This window comes from Phocoena phocoena, chromosome 7 (genome assembly GCF_963924675.1).
Source record: "Phocoena phocoena chromosome 7, mPhoPho1.1, whole genome shotgun sequence".
NCBI classification, from domain to species: Eukaryota; Metazoa; Chordata; class Mammalia; order Artiodactyla; family Phocoenidae; genus Phocoena; species Phocoena phocoena.
This window is the reverse complement of record NC_089225.1, coordinates 25,808,317-25,835,029: the sequence shown is the minus strand read 5'-3', so window position 1 is coordinate 25,835,029 and position 26,713 is coordinate 25,808,317. Positions and strand designations below refer to the sequence as shown.

General features: G+C 34.3%; 1 protein-coding gene across 1 annotated transcript in view; it reads left to right on the top strand.

Moving 5' to 3' along the window:
- LRP1B (LDL receptor related protein 1B) overlaps nt 1-26,713 on the top strand; it is a 1,473,103-nt gene that overhangs the window by 1,312,910 nt on the left and 133,480 nt on the right. The window contains exons 69-75 of the mRNA XM_065880137.1: nt 2,737-2,866; nt 4,537-4,643; nt 4,982-5,114; nt 15,984-16,106; nt 21,811-21,936; nt 22,638-22,775; nt 24,269-24,403. Of these exons, the coding sequence (XP_065736209.1) occupies nt 2,737-2,866; nt 4,537-4,643; nt 4,982-5,114; nt 15,984-16,106; nt 21,811-21,936; nt 22,638-22,775; nt 24,269-24,403 (892 nt within the window). The remainder of the gene's footprint in view (nt 1-2,736; nt 2,867-4,536; nt 4,644-4,981; nt 5,115-15,983; nt 16,107-21,810; nt 21,937-22,637; nt 22,776-24,268; nt 24,404-26,713) is intronic.

Sequence of the window (26,713 nt, the reverse complement as noted above, 5' to 3'; positions counted from 1 at the left end):
ATGAAAGTAAATAAAAGTCCTGTAATTAAATTCAAAAGTATCAGTTTGAGATCTTGATTTATTTTTCTCTTTTTAAAAATATATATTCTTAGCTCTGCCACTGAAAAATCCTAAAACCAATGACATCACAGCCTTAAAGACTATCTCTAACATCCACATCATGACCTCTAAATACATTTTTCAATTAACAGAATCAAAACCCCTTTAAGAAATGTTTAATTCTAGGTCTGAGAAAGGCAATTGACAAAATGAGCCACTAACATCTTGTCAAGCCAGAAAACAAGGCTATTGGGATAGTGTCCAGAGTACATAGGAGCAAAATTGCAGGGCTTTCCACTGACAAAAAGGACAATTTGAGCATCAGAAAGAAAAAACAAATGACTGTAATATATTGAAATACAATAAATGTACAAAAATGCATGAGTTCATAATAATACTTAAACAAATAAAAGCTCAGTTGTTACTTTGGAGGTTGCTAAGGTATCAACATTCTTAGGATTCACTCAGCCAAAATCAGAATGTGGGACATTCTATAGAGCAAATGACCTGTTCCTTCAAGTAGTAAATGGCATTTAAAAAAAGTAGGGGAATGGAAAATAGTTACACATTTAAAGAAACTCAAATCAAACTCAGTGTATAGACATCTTTTACATCCTTCTTTTACCAAACCATATTTTTATATAGTTAAGAAAATAAGAAACTTTTAAATGTGGATTGGGAATAACTTTAAGAAATCTTTGTTAATTCCATGATACTGTTAATTTTCTGAAGCTATCGTTGTTATGTTAAAGTTCAGAATATAAATAAATTGGGGGAGAGGGTTATGAAACATGAATAGCCAAGTGTGGATAATTGTTAAATATGCATGATGAGCACGTGGGTCTTATTATTCTATTCTCTCTATTTTTCTGTATGTTTTTAAATGTCTAAGATAATTAAATACCCCACAAATATAAACACAGACACACTGCATCCACTATACTGTAATCTATTATAAATCAAAATCTTCTGATGATAGAAGAAGTGTCTAGAAGTATTACCTTCTGTGTTATTGCCAATACAAATAGACCAATGTTACTGGTTACTGAACTCTTTTACTTGAATTAGCCTTATTGCTGAGATAAACATTAATTAATTCTATAAATATATACTGAGCAGTTATAATCAACACATATATTAGACACTTGATTCATAGACAGACATGATCCCTATCCTAGTGGACCTGAATTACATAAAATGTTAATTTATATTCCTGATTTTCTACATTTGCTACTTCATTCTTTCAACCATTTATTCAGCAGTTTTTATTGAATGCTTACTTATTGAATGTGTCCCAGGCATAGTACTGGGCGTGGAAGAGGAAGGTGATGAACAAAATATATGAAATTACTTTCTCATGACCAGTGCATGGGCTATTTCTCCAACGTCATGCACCATTACATAACTTACCCCTCAGATACAGCACATTTCTAATTCTCCTTACACATGAAAAATCTTTTCTTAGTTCCATTTCTGTTTAAACTTCTTCTGTGAAGCCTTTTGCGAAACCTTTAAGAATTCATATGTTTAAAGCATATTCATTTATATTGACAGTATATTTTATTGCAATTGTTGGTTTAGGTGCTGGTCTTCTATTAGAATTTATCTAATACGGGGAATAATCTTAGTTTTCTTTGCATTATTATTTAAGAAACTCTAGTAAATGGTAAATTTTCAATACTTGGGAGAAGAAGGGAAGAAGAAAAGAAGGAAAGAAGAAAGTCAGTTATATAGCAGGCAGTCTAAACTGCCATCAGCAAAGAGAAAACTATAGGAATTTAGAAAATAAACTCTTCTTTCTTACATGGGATGAAACTGGGAAGAAGCAGGGAGTAATAGTTTGATATACTTCATTCACTGGGAGTTTCACAAGCTGTGAGAGTGCTGCACCTTTTGTGAAAGGAGCAGACAAATAGATTTTGGCAACAGTAGAAATTGCTAAACGGCAGAAAAACATCATCCCAGCAAGATATTTCACTGCAGCCTCCCATTTCAACCAGAGCAGTCAGACTCAAGGAAAGTAAATTTCTAGTGGATCCCTTTCATTGATCTCACATAAAGAACTGAAAGGCCCCCAAAGGTATCACTACTATCTTATTTGACTTCCAAATAAAATCTGTATGCGAGCTAGCAGAAAATACCAATTGTGACAGTTCATTTCACAGTTCTACAGGAACAAATGTCAGGAGAGTGGAAAAAGAATATGACCAGCAGCCAAACTGTAAAAGAACAGGTAAAGAGGGAACAAAAATGGGAATAAGAGGAAAGAAAGAACATTAGGGGAAGTTTTGCCAAGGCAAGACAGAATTGCCTTAGGATTCTTAGTTGTTTCACATTCATCCTTCCACCCCACTCCCAAGGAACCAGCTGTACTTAGAAATATTTTTTAGCCCTTTTATTTCCCTACAATCTTCATCGTCACTTACACTTATTAAAATTACATTACCCTATAACTGTCTATTGGAGAATGAGCCACTCAGAGCAATTTAATTAGTTGATAAAGCCATGGGATTTATGTTCTTTTTACATTTCTGTTTTATTATGACTAAGAGACGAATGAAAGTGGAAAAGGATTATAATGTTATATAGTCACAAGTTTAAATGTGACCATCTGAGTTTCTTGTATGTGTCTTTTTTGGATTTGAAGACATTTGTCTAAAAAATTAATTTTAATTATGTCTGTGTTGTTTTTGACAGAGAAATTGTGAAACAAGTTGTTCCAAAGATCAGTTCCAGTGTTCCAATGGTCAGTGTATATCAGCAAAATGGAAATGCGATGGCCATGAAGACTGTAAATATGGAGAAGATGAGAAAAACTGTGAGCCAGGTAAAATTCTTGAGGCCATATTTCATTTAACTAGTATTTTAACTTGGTTAGAATTTAACTTTAAGCAATGATATGCATAAAACAGTGGCAAATAATGCACATATTTACTGTTTTTAAGAAATCATCTGAAATATCTGTAGATAAATTAATTGGTGTGCCCTTCATATGTTTTGAAAGTGTTTTGGCGGGTAAGATTGTTATTATTTCAAGATCCAAGCATTACTCCCCAAAATTTGGTTTTCTGGTCTCTATATTTTTCTACACCATTTGGAGTTGTTTTTCCAAGACAGCAACATGAAATATGTTGAAACTGTAAGTATGATAAAAGTCAGGTTTCAATTCTGGAAATTAAGGTTATAAAACAGAATGTAGTAGTTTCAATGTGATACCAACTGAGAAAAAGGATGTCTATTGTTTCTAGTTGTATCATGGTCCAAAATAAAAATAAAATTAAGAAGCAAAACCAGAGTATAGGAAGAAAAACCCAATTTATACATTTCTATTCCTTAAACATGACTTTAAATATACTCATTAAATTAACTTTTATACTTAGGAATTTTAATAACAATATTCTACAGGAAAAAAATACTAGGGAAAAAAATCAGTTTGCAATCTATGTCTATGGTTATAAGCACTTTCATGGTTACTTTGAGAGACTAGGTCAGAATTGCAGATACCTGGCATACACATTACCATTGTCCCAGTACCGTGCCCGTGGTCCATGTTGCTAATTGATCACATCTTTTTTCTTACTGAATCCAGACATATTCCCAGACTCCTTATTAATACAGATCCCTAGGCAAACACTGCCAATTAAAAGAAATTAAATCCCAGGGGAAAAGCTTTTTAGCATTCCTAGACTAAGTAATTTAGACCACAAAGTCATTATGTAAGTACATTTGGCTACCTAGTAGTCTAATATAAGGCCAAGAACCCCAGAGGTTTGAATGCAAACTTAGCAAACTCAAGCACATAGACAAAGAAAGGCCTCATCATTATTATGTCAATTAATTAAATTGGGTATTGGTAGTAACTTATTTATCCACTTAAAAAAATTTTTTTCCATATCATAAAGAAATACTTCGAATTCTACAGACTCTGATAATCATACATACATTCATATTTAAAACCCCAAACAAACAAACAAAAAAACTTCTTAAAACTTATGTAAATATGACATTTATATCAAAACAGCCAAATAGATATCATGGGGTCTATGAGACCATGCCAAGATTTCCACTTTTAGCTTTATACAATGCACATTATGAATTAACATTCCCAAAGGTCACTAAATCCTATTACACTTTTAAAAATAATTTGAGGCTTTTGTCTTTTAAATAAATTAATTGAAAATTGTAAAAAAATACGTTTAAATCTTCACAAATCAGAAAGATGGAGGTTATAGAGGGTTTTTTTCTTTTCCTTTCTTTCTTTAGTCTAGTGAGTTGAATACTTATTGAACAGGCTATTACATCATGAGGTATATTTAATACAATGCAATAATATTGTAAAGCACATCTTAAGTCAATATTTAATATCAGATGTTGAATATAGCTCAAATAATCTAAACTGTTTTCATTACTATGTATAATTTTTATATGCTTATATATGCTTTTATCTATCAACCACTCATTCTGTTCACTAAATCTAAATTTCAACTTTATATTCAGCTTCTCCTACCTGCTCATCAAGTGAATATATATGTGCCAGTGGAGGATGTATTTCAGCATCTTTGAAATGTAACGGAGAATATGATTGTGCTGATGGTTCAGATGAGGTAAAATCTATTTTTTGGTTAAAATCTCTGAATTACATGAATTAGGTTTGAGAAAGCAAATATAGTAAAAAACAAAGAGACAGAATTTTGATTCTTAGCACTGTCTAAAATGTCAAGACAAGAACATTGAATACAGTAATTTCAGCAAATACCTGAATCTTCATGCTGTCCATAGACTAAACCCTATTGTCATTTGCAGAGGTGGTATTCATTAAAAAAAAATAAAAGAAAGCCCACAGTATAATCAATCGCCAGTATTGTCAGCTGCATGTTTATCTTGCTTGTGACGATAGCATTATCATTAATGAAAACTGCAGTGGCCGTTTGTATTTGAACAGATGGACTGTGTGACTGAGTGTAAGGAAGATCAGTTTCGATGCAGAAATAAAGCCCACTGTATTCCAATTAGATGGCTTTGTGATGGAATTCATGACTGTGTGGATGGCAGTGACGAAGACAACTGTGACAGAGGTAAGGTACTTTGTATGTGTGCATGTGTGTGTGTGTGTGTGTGTGTGTGTGTGTGTGCGCGCGCGTGCCTGCAAGTAAGAGAATGGCAAGAATGACAGTTAAGATGCTACGCAGAATATTTACATAGTGTGCTAGAGGCAGAGGATAAGATCATTAAATGATTCTCCTTTTCTAGTTTCATTACATAATAGCCTATTCTAAATAAGCAAAATCTGGCTCATTTTCAGACAAGATTATAAATTCGTCTTCATATAACAAAGACAACCAAAATGCAAGTGTTTTTTGGGTGCCTATCATGAGCATGTCTTTGGGCTAGATGTTGGGTCAGGGATGGGGATATGAGAAGAATCCAGGGAACATAGCCACTATAGCCATTCCTACCAAAGTATTTTCTGGGCACGTTTCTCTTCCACATTGCTTGCCTGGTTTCTGAATGACTAGAAACAGCATATGGTATACTATACCACATCTACTGATATGCTAGATCATATATAGGTTATAGGTTGTGCCCCAAATTTCTTTCTTGCCATATAGTTGAGAAAATGACCTACATTATTTGTCAGTCTGAAGGAAACTTTCTGTTTTATAGCATCATTTTTTTCCAGCTATGTGAAAATCCTGACAGATAACTTTTTAGTTTAAGTCACCACATTAAAAATAGCAATTATGGCTACTTTAGAGTTAATGAGTGGAAAGCAAAGAAATTATAGGGTGAATCTTAAAATGATCACAAATTGCAGCATTCTTATTATTTTCATAAGATATATTATGAAATATATATCTTATCAATATATATTATAACATATATATATTTAGATATATTGTTTAAATACAAAAGTTATTTTTACCTACTTATAAAAGTCTCTCAATCAACTTTACATTTTAGAATATTTGGAACATCATCAACAGAGATGATATTAGATATTGACATATGTTTCAAGGCATTTGAACATTCAGGCTTTACACAGTTTAAATGGGCCTAAAGTATTTACATCTGTCAATATCTAGTTGCTCAAGGAAAAATACCTTCTACTTTCTTTAATATTAGATCAAAACTTTATGATGTCCTATATTTCTATTCCAAACCTGATAAAGTATTGTTATATCAGCAGGAGAAATCCTATTTCTCATTTGGAATCTGCAGTACCTTATAAAAAACTGTAAAAGATTAAACTTCCGTAATAGCCGTTTCTACTTTCGCTTAAGTTCTCACACTCTCTTTCTCTAATTGGTTACTCTAAAGAAAGCAAACTTTGTGGACATTCTGGTACCAACAACTCATATACAATCTTATAGTCAAAGACTTTGGGACCACAATTAAGCTACTCATCATTTACCATTCTCTAATTAATAAGCTCTATCCCCTCAGCTTAAGTCACTGTCACCAGTCTTGTTCTTTTCCTCGTGGCTTCCTATCTGGGCTATTAGTGACCCAACTGGTCACCAGTACATCCTATTCACTGCTACCATGTTCATCTTATTTAAATGTAACTCTGGTTTTGTCAGTCTTTACTTAAAACTCTTCCTGGTTAGATACAAATATCACAACCTGGCAGTCAGGATTATAAGAGAATGATCCCATTTCACCTTTCCAGTCTTATAACTCTACTAATCCTCTTTATGTACCCTAAATTCTAGCCAAACTGGAAGATAATATTCAAGCAATATCCTCCATGCTTTTCAACATCTTTGTTGATTATTCTACTATTTTGCCATCTCAGTACCTTTGCCAGTAAAAATTATATCTATTCTTTTAAGTCCATCTCAGTTACGACTGTGTTTCAACCAAATTGCAGTCTTTTTTTAGTTTCCCTAGGAATCATTTGATTGCATTCCTGTTGTCATGTTCTTCCTTCTAATATAATCACTTCTGTATTATTTGACTAAGCTTCCCTGTTGGAATATGAGTTTCTTGATGTGAAAAATTACGTATGCAAGCAAAATGTGGAAGTACATTTCAGGCAGTGGGATCATTATGTTCAAAGTCACAGAGGTGAGGGAAATGATCTATTTAGGAGCCACAAGTAATTGAGGAGTCATGCTGTAGAACTTGGTTTTAATATTATGCATGTTGAGGAGTTTTCCAATGCTTTTGAGGAGTTTTCTAATATTAAAAAAGGAAAGGGTGATGGAATTTGAACTATGTAACAGCACAGAGAATTTACTGAGATGAGAATCAAGCAGTCCAGTTTCTTGTCTTATCTCCATGGACATTTCTGTGTTCATGTTTTCATACTATCAAGTTCAGCCACAGTGAAATGTCTCCAACATCTGTAGAAACACCTGGAAAGTGAGTGTGTGCCTGGGAGGGTGGGTGGTGGTGGGCAATCCTTTTAGGATTTAGCTACTTTTTTAATATTGGATTTCATAAAAAAATGTGTTTGAACAAAGGATTCCAGTTAAAAAAATCAAACATTAAAGTAAAAAACTGAACATTATAGTATTTGAAATCTGAGATAACTTTCAGATTTAAAATGACTATTAAATGTTTAAGCTTACTGAATAAAAAGAGAGTTGAGAGCTTTTAATTCAACCATTTAGAAATATGTCAAAGCTCCCCTACCCTCCCTATTTCTGCTTCTAACATTTCTTGGGTTCCTTTGCTGCTAGGTAATTAAATTCCAATGGAATACCTTGTTGGTTAAAGTGTTTGATCCTGTATGGGTGTACCATAAGGCATGACCAAGTTCAGATTTCTAGTATTTGATTTGCTTCCAGGAAGTTGTTTAGGTATTGGGAAAAAGCACTTCAAGGCACTGAGGAGATAAAATGCCAGAATAAACATTTCTTCTATTAAATGTTACTTCCATTCATCTCAAATCTGGACACGTGAGCTAATAGGGGCTAAGTGCTGGGGGCTGGAAGATAAGAGAGCTGTAGGATAAACATGGAACATTTTCAATGTGAATCAATTTTACTGGTTTACTTTAAAAGGACTGAAATCCCAAATACTATGGAATTAAAAGCAGCATTCACTTTTTTTTTTAATAAATGTATTTATTTATTTTTTGTTGCATTGGGTCTTCGTTGCTGCATGAGGGCTTTCTCTAGTTGCAGCGAGCGGGGACTACTCTTCGTTGCAGTGTGCGGGCTTCTCACTGTGGTGGCTTCTCTTATTGCGGAACACAGGCGCTAGGCGCAAGGGCTTCACGAGTCGTGGCGCATGGGCTCAGTAATTGTGGCACACGGGCTTAGTTGCTCGGCGGAATGTGGCATCTTCCCGGACCAGGGCTCGAACCCATGTCCCCTGCATTGGCAGGCGGATTCTTAACCACTGCGCTATGAGGGAAGCGCAGCAGTCACATTTTTAAAGGTAAACTGTGTTGCCTTAAGGAAACTTGGTGTTTGTTTTGGCCTGAGCTTTCAAACTTTATAGCAATTTTGTTGGAAAAGATAGTTATTCTTTTTAGTAATTATCAGCTCAAATGTGTATATTATTATAGAAATTATAAAATATTATATATTTAAGCTTATCTCAACCCAAATAAAGACGAGAACTCTAGATGATTATTTTCTGTGATGTTTCACTTGTCCAAATTTCTATGAAACTGCCAAGAGCTAAGTTATATTTAGACATAGGTTGTTGTTAATATATACTTATCTATTTTTCTAATAACCTCCCATTGAGCTGATCAAGAACATGACTAGGAAACTGGGATTTTAATCCAGCTAATCTCTTTAAATTATACCTGTTTTTAATTGTTTATGTGTGCTTCATTCCATTTCAAAATAAGCTTGTTAAGTTAAGATGTCTTGGAAACCCCCCACCCCTGCAATGCATTTTTTGCAATGCAAATTCTTCCTAGTACAATAGGAAACCTTTCATAGGTTATCATAAAACCTTTGCCTTTCTGCTACAATTATGATTTCATTTATATTTCTCTTCTTCTTAATAAAATAGTGGCATGTCCAACACTTTTTTTTGTTTTATTTATTTACTTATTTTTGGCCACACTGTGTGGCATGCAGGATCTTGGTTCCTCCGTCAGGGATTGAACCTGTGTCCCCTGCAGTGGAAGCCTGGAGTCTTAACCACTGGGCTTCCAGGCAAGTCCCATGTCCCACACTCTTATGGGGAAAATGATAATGTTATGTAATGCAATACCTTTGGGAACTCATTTTTTTTCCTTTTAACAAGACTGATGTGCTACAAATAGAGTTTTTTATAAATAATCAGAGGATGTCAAGAGTTCACAAATTCTGTTTGAATTTAGTCCATTTTAGAATGGAACATGTGATGAGATTTAGTCATTAGAATATTCTGAAAGAATACAACTCTATTTCATATTCTATGGATTTTGATATTGAATTAAGCCAAAGCTCACCTCAAACCAATATTCATATCTTTAATACTAAAGGCTGTTCATGTTATATCTTTTTGTTTTCAGAGTTCCTAAATGGTAATATATTTTCTTGCATTGATTTTGATAATTGAAATTATTTTAAAAATCAGGGCATTTTTAGAGTTGAACATTGCAGATGTTTGAAAGAAAAGGGCATCCCAATGCCAGATATTGTACTGTCAGAAGTCTCACATGGTGACATTCACCTTGCTGCACTCACCAAGGACCTGCCTTTTTCTGTGTCTTAGTTTGTTAGTGCTCAGAGGTGTCAATTTAAGCTGCACCAGTTCTGTTAAGCATTTTTGCAAGAAAACTTAGACCCGTTCTGAATGGTATCACTATAAATTCCTGGCCTCAGCTTCAACTACCACTCAAGATTCTAAGCAATCTACCTATGTGTTTTTAATCATCTCTCTCTACCATTAACCATATCTGGTTTTTTAAAAGTTGATTTATTTTCTCACATTCCACCTCACAGCAATAGTAAAAATCATGAGCTTTTTTCAACATCTAGACACAAAATTAACTAAGCTACATATAGCTGTGCCTAGCATTTCCTCCTTCCTTTCTCTTGAAATGGAAGACTTGTCTTCCAGCCTAAGGATAATCCTTTTATTTTGCTTTAGATCTCAAATCCTTCACACTTTCTTGATTCTCAAGGAACTCATTATCTGAATTACCTTTTCTGTCTTCTGTATCCTCAACATTACCTTGTCTACTGAATTCCTTAACTTCCTCTTTTCTTCCTCCCCTTAACTTTAAGGGTAAACTTCTGGACTACAAATTCTTCATCTATAATAACGAACTACAAACATTTCACTAAACCCACCACCGCTTTCACTAAAGCTACTCTCTTAGCATCATTTAAATGTGCTATAAACTTCTTGTTAGAAAAGTTTTCAGGTGTTTCTCCAACCACTCTGGCTACTTCTTCTCAGTCTCTTTGCTAGATTCCTCTTTATCTATTCAAACGTTAAACGCTGATTTTCTCTGTGTTCTCTTCTAAATTTCAAATAATAACTGTATTCTGATCATTCCCGACTCTACATTTACACCTCAGAAACCTATCCCATATTTCAGACACATTTATCCACTAGCCTGCTAAATATCACCACATGATTGTCTTACCAGTAACCTAAATGAATTGTGTCATTATTTCCACTAAACTGATCCTTCTAATGTGATCTTTTATTTATTGAATGACACCAACATTCACTGAATGACCCAAACAAACCAAAAATTGAGTAGTACTATGCTTGACTACTCACTCTCCTTTACCACCCTCATCTAGTTAGCCATCAGATCCTGAGGATTCTACCTCCTGAAGAGCTCTCAAATGTAGCTACTCTAAATCAGGTTTCCATCAGTTGTTTTCTGGACTGCTGCAAGCCCTCTTCAAATTGGTTTTTTTCCTCCCATCTTGGCTTTACTACTCCCTATCTTCATTTCTGAGTTTTCCTCACTGTAGCTAGTGTTGTCATTCTAAAACCCAAATCTGCTTCTGTCATTTCCTAAGTTAAATCTTTGCTACTGGAAGTGAATTACTAGAGATTAGTGTGCAAGTCAAAACTCAGAACAAGAAGAGCTTATTGACTCTTACAAGCCTAGACTCATTATTCTCTCCAAAGTACATACATAAAATGAACAATGCTTCTTTCTTGGAATTTTCTAGGCTTGCAAGGATGAGCACTATCATTCCCCAGCTCCCTGTTTTAATAAACATATCCATTTTTAATATGTTAATACCTTCAATCATCAAATCTCACCAATATAGAAATGATACTACTTATATATGAAATTTAAATTAATATAATTAAATTAATATAATTCTCTGAGAGCAATCTTATTAATCTTAATTTTAAATTCCCATCAAGTTTCTTCGTGTGGTTTCCCCATGTACTCCTTACAAATATGAACTTATAAATCTTAACCATACCTCTTTTGTAGCATATGAAGATGTTGAGACCCATAGAAATTAATACACTTTTCCAAAGCAAGACAAAGCAAGTTCCTATCTCCCTAACCATTGCTGTTTCTGCTATATATTGCTACATATCTAGACATACAACTAAAGTTTATTCGTACTTTGGATCCTTTGCCTGTGGTGGATGTATTTAATTTTAAGTTAGAACGTCCCTGTATTCTTCTTTTTTTTAAACATCTTTATTGGAGTATAATTGCTTTACAATGTTGTCTTAGTTTCTGCTGTATAACAAAGTGAATCAGCTATATGTATACATATATCCCCATATCCCTTCCCTCTTGTGTGTCCCTCCCACCCTTCCTATCCCACCCCTCTAGGTGGTCACAGCACGGAGCTGATCTCCCTATGCTATGGGGCTGCTTCCCACTAGCTGTCTGTTTTACATTTGGTAGTGTATATATGTGCATGCCACTCTCTCACTTCGTCCCAGCTTACCCTTCCCCCTCCCCGTGTCCTCAAGTCCATTCTCTACGTCTGTGTCTTTATTCTTGTCCTGTGCTTAGGTTCTTCAGAAACTTTTTGGTTTTTTTTTTTTTTTGATTCCATATATATGTGTTAGAATATGGTATTTATTTTTCTCTTTCTGACTTACTTTACTCTGTATGACAAACTCTAGGTCTATCCACCTCACTACAAATAACTCAATTTCATTTCTTTTTATGGCAGAGTAATATTCCATTGTATATATGTGCCACATCATCTTTATCCATTCATCTGTCGATGGACACTTAGGTTGTTTCCATGTCCTGGCTATTGTAAATAGTGCTGCAGTGAACATTGTGGTACATGACTCTTTTTGAATTATGGTTTCTTCAGGGTATATGCCCAGTAGTGGGATTGCTGGATCATATGGTAGTTCTATTTTTAGTTTTTTAAGGAACCTCCGTACTATTCTCCATAGTGGCTGTATTAACTTACATTCCCACCAGCAGTGCAAGAGGGTTCCCTTTTCTCCGCACCCTCTCCAGCATTTATTGTTTGTAGATTTTTTGATGATGGTCATTCTGACTGGTGTGAGGTGATACCTCATTATAATTTTGATTTTCATTTTTCTAAGGATTAGTGATGTTGAGCATCCTTTCATGTGTTTGTTAGCAATCTGTATATCTTCCCTGTATTCTTTTTTTTTTTAACATCTTTATTGGAGTATAATTGCTTTACAATGGTTTGTTAGATTCTGCTTTATAACAAAGTGAATCAGTTATACATATACATATGTTCCCATATCCCTTCTCTCTTGCGTCTCTCTCCCTCCCACCCTCCCTATCCCACCCCTCTAGGTAGTCACAAACCACTGAGCTGATCTCCCTGTGCTATGCGGCTGCTTCCCACGATCTATCTATTTTACGTTTGGTAGTGTATATATGTCCATGCCACTCTCTCACTTTGTCACAGCTTACCCTTCCCCCTCCCCATATCCTCAAGTCCATGCTCTAGTAGGTCTGTGTCTTTATTCCTGTCTTACCCCTAGGTTCTTCATGACCTTTTTTTCTTTTTTTTTTTCCTTAGATTCCATATATATGTGTTAGCATATGGTATTTGTCTTTCCCTTTCTGACTTACTTCACTCTGTATGACTGACTGTAGGTCCATCCACCTCACTAAAAATAACTCAATTTCGTTTCTTTTTATGGCTGAGTAATATCCCATTGTATATCTATGCCACATCTTCTTTATCCATTCATCCAATGATGGACACTTAGGTTGTTTCCATCTCCAAGCTATTGTAAATAGAGCTGCAATGAACATTTCGGTACCTGACTCTTTCTGAATTATGGTGTTCTCAGGGTATATGCCCAGTAGTGGGATTGCTGGGTCATATGGTCGTTCTATTTGTAGTTTTTTAAGGAACCTCCGTACTGTTCTCCATAGTGGCTGTACCAATTCACATTCCCACCAGCAGTGCAAAAGTGTACCCTTTTCTCCACACCCTCTCCAGAATTTATTGTTTCTAGATATTTTTATGATGGCCATTCTGACTGGTGTGAGATGATATCTCATTGTAGTTTCGATTTGCATTTCTCTAATGATTAATGATGTTGAGCATTCTTTCATGTGTTTGTTGGCAGTCTGTATATCTTCTTTGGAGACATGTCTATTTAGGTCTTCTGCCCATTTTTGGATTGGGTTGTTTGTTTTTTTGTTATTGAGCTGCTTGTAAATTTTGGAGATTAATCCTTTGTCAGTTGCTTCATTTGCAAATATTTTCTCCCATTCTGAGGGGTGTCTTTTGGTCTTCTTTATGGTTTCCTTTGCTCTGCAAAAGCTTTGAAGTTTCATTAGGTCCCATTTGTTTATTTTTGTTTTTATTTTCATTTCTGTAGCAGGTGGGTCAAAAAGGATCTTGCTGTGATTTATGTCATTGAGTGTTCCACCTATGTTTTCCTCTAAGAGTTTGATAGTTTCTGGCCTTACATTTAGGTCTTTAATCCATTTTGAGTTTATTTTTGTGTATGGTGTTAGGGAGTGATCTAATCTCATACTTTTACAGGTACCTGTCCAGTTTTCCCAGTACCACTTATTGAAGAGGCTCTCCTTTCTCCACTGTATATTCCTGTCTCCTTTATCAAAGATAAGGTGACCATATGTGCGTGGATTTATCTCTGGGCTTTCTATCCTGTTCCATTGATCTATCTTTCTGGTTTTGTGCCAGTACCATATTGTTTTGATTACTGTAGCTTTGTAGTATAGTCTGAAGTCCGAGCGCCTGATTCCTCCAGCTCCGTTTTTCGTTCTCAAGATTGCTTTGGCTATTCGGGGTCTTTTGTGTTTCCATACAAATTGTGAAATTTTTTGTTCTAGTTGTGTGAAAAATGACAGTGGTAGTTTGATAGGGATTGCATTGAATCTGTAGATTTTCACAATGTTGATTCTTCCAATCCAAGAACATGGTAATCTCTCCATCTATTTGTATCATCTTTAATTTCTTTCATCAGTGTCTTATAATTTTCTGCATACAGGTTTTTTGTCTCCTTAGGTAGGTTTATTCCGAGATATTTTATTCTTTTTGTTGCAATGGTAAATGGGAGTGTTTTCTTGATTTCACTTTCAGATTTTTCATCATTAGTGTATAGGAATGCCTTAGATTTTTGTGCATTAATTTTGTATCCTGCTACTTTACCAAATTCATTGTTTAGCTCTAGTAGTTTTCTGGTAGAATCTTTAGGATTCTCTATGTATAGTATCATGTCATCTGCAAATAGTGACAGCTTTACTTCTTCTTTTCCGATTTGGATTCCTTTTATTTCCTTTTCTTCTCTGATTGCTGTGGCTAAAACTTCCAAAACTATGTTGAATAAGAGTGGTGAGAGTGGGCAACCTTGTCTTGTTCCTGATATTAGTGGAAATGATTTCAATCTTTCACCATTGAGGACGATGTTGCTGTGGGTTTGTCATATATGGCCTTTATTATGTTGAGGAAAGTTCCCTCTATTCCTACTTTCTGCAGGGTTTTTATCATAAATGGGTGTTGAGTTTTGTCAAAAGCTTTCTCTGCATCTATTGAGATGATCATATGGTTTTCCTCCTTCAGTTTGTTAATATGATGTATTATGTTGATTGATTTGCGTATATTGAAAAATCCTTGCATTCCTGGAATAAACCCCACTTGATCATGATGTATGATCCTTTTAATGTGCTGTTGGATTCTGTTTGCTAGTATTTTGTTGAGGATTTTTGCATCTATGTTCATCAGTGATATTGGCCTGTAGTTTTCTTTCTTTGTGACATCCTTGTGTGGTTTTGGTATGAAGATGATGGTGGCCTCGTAGAATGAGTTTGGGAGTGTTCCTCCCTCTGCTATATTTTGGAAGAACTTGAGAAGGATAGGTGTTAGCTCTTTTCTAAATGTTTGATAGAATTCGCCTGTGAAGCCATCTGGTCCTGGGCTTTTGTTTGTTTTGTTTTGTTGATTAATGCTTTCTATTTAACTGTAAAGAGAGAAAGAATGCAAACATTTAAAAAATACGCACAGAAGGAGTACTCTATTGCACAATTTTTATAAGAATAAATAATATTTCCTCACATCACCAATTTATATTTCTGTTATAAAATGAACTGTTTATGACTGCAAAACCTTTTTCCTGGTCATTCTGTTTTTAATGGTTCAGTCTGTCAGTTTCCAGATAGAACTGAATTATCTAATAATTTTTAAAGTGTCTTTTCTTTTCAGAACAGCATAATTTTTAGTAAAGAAAATTAATACTATTTAAAATCTAAGTTTCTTTACACTCAGTAACACAGAAATGATATGAAATGGAAGGGAATTTATATTTGAGAAAACTTGATTCTATCATCTTATGATCAATATTTTCTAAAGAAAATATGATAGACATGAGTGTGATATCAGATTGTTTTGAAAAGTTAAAAACGAATACCTTTTAACAAAAAGTTTGGACGTTTTATATTCCTAGTATTATACAGGAAAAAAAAAATAAGGAAATGAGACACTAGATACTGAGCTGAGAATTAGAGAAATATGTGTTTTGCTGACTGGAATTAATTATGCTATATCCCTCTGTCTCTTTTTTGTTTTAAAATAAAGGAGGAAATATATGTAGAGCAGATGAGTTCCTTTGCAATAATTCCCTCTGCAAACTACATTTCTGGGTGTGTGATGGAGAAGATGACTGTGGAGACAACTCTGACGAAGCCCCTGACATGTGTGGTATGGCATTTCACGTGACTCTAGATTGTACTCTCATCTCCTGATCTAGTGTGCCAGTGTGAATCGATGAAGTGGTGAGGTGAACCACAAATTAGGTAGATAAAGTATAGCCACAGATACAGCTTTTGGTCAGGTAATAAGAGATAACCCTGCTCAAAGTTTATGACTTTATAGAGAGCCCTCCTAAATCTGAACTTGCACATGTCACCAGTATTCAAAAGATAGATTATGGTCTGTCTAGGAGGATTTAGAGTAGTTGACCTTTTGAATTGAGTAAGGTTCATATAAGGACTTTGGCTTTATTCCCAATTGGTGTTTTAGGCTAAAACAATTTTTTTGACAGATAAGCATGGAAAAAATGTGCATAATCAAATCATGTACTTCCACAAGTCACCCACTGCTGAGACTGTGGTTATTCAGAGAAGGGAAATAAATATACATAGAGATATACAGACATTATCTATCTATCTATATCTATCTACCTACCTATATCTATATCTATATATCTTACAAATGTTAGGCGGAGAACCGCAATTAGGAGTTATTTAACATTTAAATCTGCAAAGCTTAACAAAATTTATTTCTTCTTCAAATTCAAGTTACTTCTGACGTTAGTCACAAGCGTGATTATGCAACCACGAGCTATAAATATAAATGTGTGCCTTTAGATCACCAAATTAAATGATTTTCTGTATTTGGTAAACACTTTTTTTCTTCATCTCATTCTTTTGCTAATCTCAGCAAAAAAGGTAATTTAACTTTTAATTTAAAGAAAAATACTACTACTTTGGGTATGACTAAATAGCACATCAGGTGAATTAAAGAAAGCATAGCATGAGTGTATGTTCTTAAATTCTATGTTCTATTTAGTATATCAAATTAATTATTTTGATAGATGATGATATTGACTACAGATGTTACAGTTGAAGAAAAAAATCTGAAACAAAGAGGCAGCTTTATTTTAAACATGTTTTAAAATTTGAAAAAGACAGTAGTTAGAGAATTGATCTCTGTAGGTACAACTGATAAGTGATATAACTAAATTTCAATTTCAGTTCTTCTACATAACCTTACAAAGTGAACTCTAGAGAATGACCAGAGATAGTATTGTTTCTGAATCATAATAGTTGAAAAAATATGAGTTTACCAGTATCAAGCCAAAACCTATTATTTTTATAAACTATGTTTTTTCTTCTATTCTCTATTCCACTTCAACACAAAACTATTGAGTGTAATAGGAAATGTTTGGAAACTAATTAACCACATGGGGCTTCAGAGTCATCCCCCTCCCCAGGACCACTTCAAGGGCCAGGAAGTGATTCTCAGGGACATGCTGCATAGCTGCTGGAAAACTTGTAAAATACATCCAGCTTAATTCTGTGAATATTTTTGCATTCCCCTCAGTCATCAGTATCAACACTGAGTCAAGCTATGATGTTCTGGAGACTGTACTAAGTAATTGGGATAAAAAAAAACCTGAACGGAACATGGTTCTCTTTGACAAGGAGATCTTATTCTGGTTGGAAAATAATAATTTCCATAAATTATATTTAAGCAATAGTAGAATTAAGTAAAGACAAGGCAGAGAGGGATAAGATGAACTCTGCCTGAAGGGGAATTCAGAAAGCTACAATTTTGAAAGATCTAGGCTAAAAGTCACCATAGGCATAGAGAACAGTGTGGGGAAAAGTATCATTCATTCATTTAATAAATATTTGTTAAGCTAGAGACTGTGATTATTTGTGGTGATATAATGATGAGAGAAACAGATATGGACCCAGACTTCACAGAGCTGAGAGTTAGTGGTAGAGGGATATTAATGATCACAAAAATATATAGTTATAAACTATGAACATGCAATGAAGAAAAAGTATAATAAGTTATAAAAAATATAGAACAGAAGGATTTTACTCAATCTTGGATTATAAGAAGTAACATTTGAGTTTGAGTCTGAGAAATTTATAGCTGCCAGGTAGGTGAAAGGGATGGAGTGAGAGTGGATAACACAACATTTTAGGCAAAGGAAACAAGATGTAGAAAGGCCCTGAGGTAGAGTGAACCATAGTTTACTAGAGAAGCTGAAAGACATGTGTGCTTGGAGAATACAGAGCAAGATAGATAATGGATGAAACTGAAGAGACAGGAGAGATACATGGAAACTTGTGAGTCTAGATAGGGATTTTTAGATTTAGCCTGAAAGCAATTAAAAGTACTATAGAATTTAAAATAGAGGAGGCACATAGTCATATTTATATTTCACAAATACTGGATAGAAATAGGCAAGAATAGTTAAGACAATTGCAGAGCTCAAGGCAAGCTATGCGGGTAGCTTGGATTAAGATAATGACAGACCATGATGGCAAAGTATACACAGTTTGAATGTGATTTAAAAAGCAAAATGAATTGGATTAAATAATGGAGTAGTTATAGGAGGCAAGAGACAGGAAGTTGCCCAGTATAATTTGTAGGCTGTTTTCAGTTGCACATTTGAATGGATGGGGAACACAGGAAAAGGAACAGTTTTGCAAGTAAAGATTAGAAGTCTGGCTTGAGATGCATCTGAGAAGACATTCAAGTACTGATTTCAAGTAGGTGCTAGATGTTTGGTTCTAGAGCTTAAAGAGCTGGTCTAGAAATATAAATTTGAGAGTCAGCATAAAACGTAGTAGTAAATACTATGGAATTTGTAAGATTTAGGCTGGGAGGGAGTAAAACATAAAAGGGGGGGGTATTAGGGTAGAATATTGAGGGCCACCAACATCTAGATAAATATGAACAGCCAGAAGAGATGAACAGCCAGAAGAGATGAACAGCCAGAAGAGACTCAGGTGAGTGATAACAAAAGGATAAGCAAAAAGAAAAAGGAAGTATAACAAGAGAAATACGAAGGTAATAAAATATTTCAAGAAAGATGGGATAGTTCCTGAAGAAGCGGGGGAAATTAAGCTTCAGAGCAAGTGAAAAAATCAGTTTTAGATAAGGGTGACCCTTTGAAATGAGTTGATAGACTATATGCAGATGCAGGTGAATGTACACATATTTAATGATATAATGACATTTTTTTAATCTTTTAATCTCCATTTTTTTTATGTATAGTAAGGAAGCATGTTCATATATAGAATGTGAAAGGTTGGTGTGGTAGGGAGATTCAAAAGGAATGCAGATTTGAATCATTACTGCAAAGGGTAAGAGTGACATTATATATAGATAGATATAAATATATAGATATAAATGAATGATTTCCAAGTAGTGTTCAGGGCCTACCTGGCATTGATAAATATTCATATTTGTGATATCAGTTGGTCTAGCAGTATGGTCATCTGCAACATTCCTGGGCTTCCCAGATGCAGACATTGGGATAGCAGATGGTTTCATTCATCTAAGTTTGGGATTCTGATAATTAAGATGAAAAAAGCAAAAGAGCCAGAGAATCCAGATTATTTGGACACAAGTGATTTTCTAAAAGTACTTAGAAAAATGTCCAACATATAAAGGTTATCAATAATTATCAAATAAGTAAATTAAAAATGGAATGTGGAATCTAATGTCAACAGAAAGGGAAGTAAAGAGAAAAAAGGCAATGGTAAATAAGGAAGAGTTAGACGTATCAATGGGCTAAAGTTTCAGGTAAGACTGAAAAAGTATCTTTAATGAGACTGGTTGAATTAAAAAGTTGGCTAATTGGAGATTGTTGTCAGAATTTGTTCAGACTTTTAAAATTAGTGGCTTTGTAAATGAAGCAATTGGAGGAAATAACAAATCCGGCTGTGTCAGTGTTTCTTATCTGCAGGCAGCAGGAACTGTCATTGGCTGAATTAAGAAGATAAATTTGTTGAAATCCACCCATGTCCACAGCCTTCTAGAAGAATGGGTGGCCTAGGTGGATTAGAGTAAAAGGACATTGGGTATGAGAAAATCAGGAAGTTAAGAGGTGCAGTTATTGGCTAGTTTGCTCATATGGATGTTGATGTCACCTAGGATGCTGGAATAATTTAGATGGAGAGAAATAGCTGTGAGGGATGGTGCTACAGTCTTCAGTGAATTGGGGAGGGGATGATGTTTATAAGGTTAATGAGAAAATAGAGATAAGAAAAAAATACAACCAAATGCCTGGCCCTCAAAATAACAGTTTTTGTTTTTAGTTTATTTTAAAAAATAGAATATGAATATATAGTAGCACAGTTCTGGAAGCCATAGTAGGAAATTATGATGTCTTCAAATATGAGATAACATGAGGTTTGAGCAATTTAAGAGACATTCCTAAAAAACCTAAAGAGGAGGAACTCTGGTTAGAGTGAAAAACAGATTTTAATTAAAACAAGGAAGGTGGCAAGAAGGAATATGGCATATTTAAGGAGCTAATAAAGAGTGACAAGGGATGAGTCTGTAGGAGTGGCATGGACAAGATAATGATAAGTCTATTATGCCATGTAAAGTATCTTAAATTTTATTCTGGAAGTGATGAATAGCTATGGAAGAAATTATCAGATTGCTGTTCTGGTGGCTTTGGGAGGATTTTCGGTTGGGCAATGAAACAGACATTAAGGATTCTACGACAGTCAACTCTGTAAGAAATAATAAATAGCTGAGCTGTTGGAGTTGTAACTGGTATGCGTGGAGATAAGAAGGCAAATTTGGGACAATACCAACTGCACTTGTTGACTAATAAGTGTTGAAGCATAGTGAGAGGATGCATTTAGAATAATCCCAAACTTGTGGCTATTATGTGCCACAAACTGAACTATGGAAATAAGACAGAGCTTGTTTGAGGAGAAGGAGGTCAAGGGAAGATGATGAAGAATTGAGCTTTGAACTTGTTGAATTTTAAATTCCCAAGGGAACGTCCTATAATTAACTATGAGATGCTAGAATTAGATAGCAAACTGAAAGTCTTCAGAATATAGTGTCAAGTAAATCCATGAGAATGAGTGAGAACATCTAAGCAGAGAATTCAAGAGTGAGAACATCAGGGGACCAATGATAGAACCGTGCAGTATTCCACATATGAGATTGGGAAGACATTAGAGATGTTTCCTACTTTAGGGGTAGAAGTCTTCAGATTCGATAGTGATGGAAAGTACAAGTGTAAAATTCCCTGGCTTTAATTGTTTATTTAAGTCTCATACACACACACACACACACATTAAAAATGAATAAGTAAGATCACCTTATTTGCCTTAAATACATATCGGCCCATTTGTTTATGGAGACAGAGAGTAAGAAACACAGTTATAGTGTTGTTGGGAATTTTTTTTTTTTTTTTTTGCTGAATGACCTATTTTCAATTTTGGATCCATAACATATGCTTGCTCAAGCTCTATTCTGTGTGAAATTGCTCTTTCAGATAGCTGTGTCCTGCCATATTGTATAAACCATAGGCATAAATTAATTTGGTACACTAAGGGAAGTCAGCTAAGATAAAGCATTTGGAAATAAAGCCATGACGTTTGGCTTTTTTTCTTACTTCATTCAACATTTCAGCGGTGCACTCTTTTCTGTTGTTAATATAAATAACTAGGATCATACCTTCTATTGTCACACATTTTTCTAGTATCTACATGTAAGCACTTCCCACAACAAAAGATATTCAGAAAAGATAGATTATGGATTTGAAAAGGAAGAAAGTAAAAGGAAGACAAAAGAAGGATGGTTCTTCATAAGTCAGTATACCCAAAGGAGCTGCTTTGTTTTTCTTTTTTTTCAGAAAAATTTCTTTGCCCACCCACAAGACCGCACAGATGCAGAAATAACAGAATATGCCTGCAGCCTGAGCAAATGTGCAATGGGGTTGATGACTGTGGGGACAACTCAGATGAAGATCCCTGTGGTGGTAAATCTTTTTAATGTGAAATAATTGATTCAGTGGTAGCTACAGATAATATAATGATTTTAGGGCTTAAAAAATTAAAAAAATATATTTTCAATATTCTTCATACAGGGTATGAAGATAATCCACTAACATTTGATTTGCATAGTAGAGCTGTGCAACTTTATCCGCTCCCTCCAGGTCTGTAACTCTCCATTGGTTATAGGTACTTTTTTCTAGAAAGTACTGCATGAGAGAAACAATATAGTGGTTTAAAATATTCTGTTAAACAACTTCTTGGGGGAAAAGTGTTTATATAGATTGTATGTATGCGTACACAGTCCCTTTTTCACAATTCAGAAATTAAAACTCAAAAAACCAAAAGCTTTACTAAAATATGCAGCAAAACCATTTGGTGACAGACCCTGACTTGAACTGGTCTGAGGTAGTTTATATTACTTTTTAAAAAAAAATCTCACTTAGGGTGAATATTCAAAAATTTTCCTGTGGAAATATAGTGTTATTTATTATAAGGTAAATACAGTGTTATTTTTCTAAGAATCAAAAATTTCAGAATGTTTTTTTCATTTAGCCCCAAGAACTTCAAATAAAGGATTATGGATCTATGTTTTTCATAGTGTTTAGCAAAATTTGAAGCTGTTATAGACTCAGTAAATTTGTTTTGATTCTGTGAAGTGCTGATCATTTTTTAAATAACTCTATAGGTAAGCTTACATATAAAGCAAGACCTTGTAAAAAAGATGAGTTTGCTTGCAGTAATAAAAAATGTATCCCTATGGACCTCCAGTGCGATCAGCTTGATGACTGTGGAGATGGTTCAGACGAACAAGCCTGCAGAATAAGTGAGTTTGTTTCCTGTTAAAATGCAGCAACACACAAGTTCAATTTCTGCTTCAACATGACTAAAATTTTCTTTACTGCTGTGAGAAAAGACTGCTCTTCCAAATGTGCTTAAGTAATACTTGTCTTTAGGCCTTTGCCAAAGTAACCTTAGAATATCATTTTAATTAATTTAAAGTATGAGGTAGGAAAGGTTGATTTTACAATGAGTATATTTGTTAAAGCTGAAACTTTATCCAAATACAGACCTTGATATCAGCAAAGAAATCTATATTCCTTAATATTTTATTTATAAAATATAAATTTAATAGTTTCTGAATTTTACAAACAGTGATATTCATTTGAATGATGGTAAAGGTCTTAATAATTTGTTTAATGTTTTAAAATCTTAATCCATTGCTGAGTCATTCTCAAAGACGACATCATTATTTTATTCAGTTAGAGTGCTATGATACTTAAGTTATGAGACCTTGATTGTGAATAATTTTGTGTTTAATGTTTGATATCTGATTTTTCCATATTGGGAAAACTAATTAAACTTATGACCTTAAATTCATATTGCTTGTAAAAGTCACAAAATAGTTCCAATTCTTGAGTCTTTTATTTTGTTCTCATTTATACATAAGTTGTTCCTCACTGGATGTTGAAGCAGTATCCACCAGGATATGGCCATGTATATCTCAATCGTGGTGTATATAATTCCACTGGTGTATTTTAATTAATTACAAAATAGTCAAGAATCAGTGGGAATTAACATTATATTTCTGATAATTAAGGTTTTCATATTTCTCATGTAATTAGATTTAAGTCAAATAGAGCTAATTCAATGTTACCCCTATAATAATGTCCCTCTCTTTTATTTGCACTCTAAAATATTTTCCTGAATTGGAGATAAAGCAATGAAGTTGCAACTACCATGCTGGAAACTACAAATAACACATAGTCTGTCCTAACTTGTATTGCAGTCCATGTCCATTGGAGCATATTACAAACTCAAATGCTGCTCCCTGTATGTGTTTAGGAACTGATAATTTAACCTCTTGCTTGAGTAACATGGTAGTACCCTTGACTGAGTTCCTGAATACTAAGTTTAAGTTAGCAAGAGATGCCTACATCTCTAGGTAGCTTCTAGGGAATGTTTTGGTTCTTAGAGAAGAATGTGACTTTTGTACATTGTATCATGCTAAAGGTAGACTGTCATTAGAGCCATTGATTCTCGAATTCCTTTTGGAAAGTAGTATAGCTCAATCACAGCTGTAAATATCAGCTGTTGGCAGCTTGGTCTAAACTATCCCTAATGTAATTGATTTTGGTTTTTATCTGCTTCTATACCTTTATAAGAAATGAGGGCTTATATGGGGAGAAGACCATAACCTTATAAATTTAAAAAGAGTTATCTATGGAATAATAAATGTAATTTCAAATTAAGAAAAATAGTAAATTCCCACTCAGGAATTAGAATTATATCAGTTTTGATCATATTTTTAAATCCTAGCTCCCGCTGAATATACCTGTGAAGATAATGTGAATCCATGTGGAGATGATGCATATTGTAATCAAATAAAAACATCTGTTTTCTGTCGCTGTAAGCCTGGATTTCAGAGAAACATGAAAAACAGACAGTGTGAAGGTATAGTACATTTCCTCAACAGCTTGCTCTTAAATCTTTAGGTTAGAAAAGACTCCCAAAGCTGCTAAACTGTGAGATGACAGGGGACTGATTTTCATCAGAATGGTGCATATCTATGGGATACCGTTTTACTTTTGAGAGTAAAAGTCCCTGGGGTCAAGAAACTGCACTGCTAAGCTAACCGTTGCTGAGGCTTACAAAGCCTTTCCTATAGCAGATTCAGACCTGCAGGAATTTCTATTGTATTGTTACAATTGTGTTTTGAAATGCAAATAACGAAATTGCTGGTTCAGAAACTATTGAAGAATTAGAGGCCTTCGCGAAAGAATTTGTTTATGATCCCACACTTCTCTTGAGTTGTGGCATTTGCAATACTGCGATAGGTAATTCACTTTTAGAGAATTGTGGGCTTTTGTCCTAACACCACGTCTTAAACAGTGCTTTATATTATCAAGAGTGTCTCCTAAAATTCAAAGACAGGATTTAAATAAATCTCTGTCAGCTTACTTGTGATCATTTAAAAACTGAGCATGTAAGGGAGCCAGAATCTCATAGTAAGTTATATGTAAATATAATTTACACGTCTTTAACTACAGAGCCATGAAATAAAGACCTATATGCACTTTCTGCCAGTTTCTCCATTAATATTGATATTATTGTGGTTAGAGCCAAACCTAAATTATCCAAGTCTGGCTTATCCAGGGCAAATTCAACTCGTAAAATGCTTTCACCTACAAGCTCTCTTCTTGATTGTCTCCTTGTGTTATTCTTGGGTAAATAAAAGAGATTTTTACTTTGTGTCAATCAAAATGGAATTATTGAAATTAATTATACTCATCCAAAGGGGAAATAATTGTAATCACATCATATATATGAACATCTTGAGTTATATACTTGTTTAGATTATTCATGCCATTTTATTTCTTCATTAACGTGGGACACTGAAAACTGACAACTTAAGTTTCTCTATTTTAATAAAAAAGCGAATTATTTCTCGACTAGATTATTTCTTCTTTCGGGAAATACTTTTTTGATGGCTGAGAGCTGATACCATGTATTTTACTTATCCCTGGTATAGCATTTGTTAACAAGTAAATTCAGTTTTGTCTCTTTAGCCTACACTTCAATTAAATGCAGAATTGCACTCCTGAGAGTACGTAAGTTCACTTTGGGCAAAGTATCATAGTAGAGACAATAGAATCAAGAAGCCTGAGTTTAAGCCTTGGCACTGTCACTTACAAATGTTACTGGGAAAGTCCTCATCTCTACCACTGAGGCTTTGGAAAACTGCTGAGTGCTAAACAAGAGAAAATTACTATTGCTGTGCTTATCCTTAAATTCCTCTAATTCAAAAGGAGGATTTATCTCACAAATTTATTATGTAATTAGGGCAACTATAAGTGATAAAGGGGACAGAGGAATTGAAAGCAGAAGTAGAGGAGGTAAAGAAAAAGAAAGTAGATAATTCACCAGAATCACCTGACCTCAATCCTGGCCCTGCTTAAAACTTTAAAATTTGAGGCATGTGCTAAGCCATAGAATATTGCCTAAGATTTATTTATTACTTATGATTTATATATATTTATTTTTATGTAGGCATTCAAGATTTTGTTGTTGTTTGTTCACTTGGCCCTTCTTGTTACATAGTCACTTTGTATACATGAAGCCAGGAGTGTGTTAGAGGTGTATCCATATCTTCATTCTTTGCCAGGAATTGTGCAAAATGTTGACAATAAAAAAATGAATAAATACTAATTTATGATCCCAAGGGACTGACAGTCAAGTAGAGGATATGAATATGTGACCACATACATGAAATACCATATGAACTATATTTCATATGTGTGGCATAAGATAGAGATTCCAAGAGAGCAAAAAGTGGAGAATCTAGGAGATAGATAATCATTACTGTATATTGGTGAAGACCAGGGAATGCTTCACTTCAGGTGAATCTTGAGAGATGAGTAGAAATTTTCTATGTAAAAAGCAAGGGCATTACAGGACACAGGAATATCATATGATATGTGCAAAGGTATGGTGGCAGGTAATCAGAAAACTCAACCTTTATTTGAGTGAATGAAAATACTAGGGAAGTTTGAAATGGATATTTCAACGTGTTAGGTGGATTAACAAGCAATGCACAAACAATTGATGAGTCATTATAGTGAAACTTGTGAAAAAATTGTTATGGCCGGAAAATATTACATAGCAAGTCACAGATTGTAACAGTTTGAAAAGAAAATGAAAGAAATAGGAATAATAAGTTGAAGGACACAAAATACATGTCTTTTTTGGAAAAGTGGAAAGAAT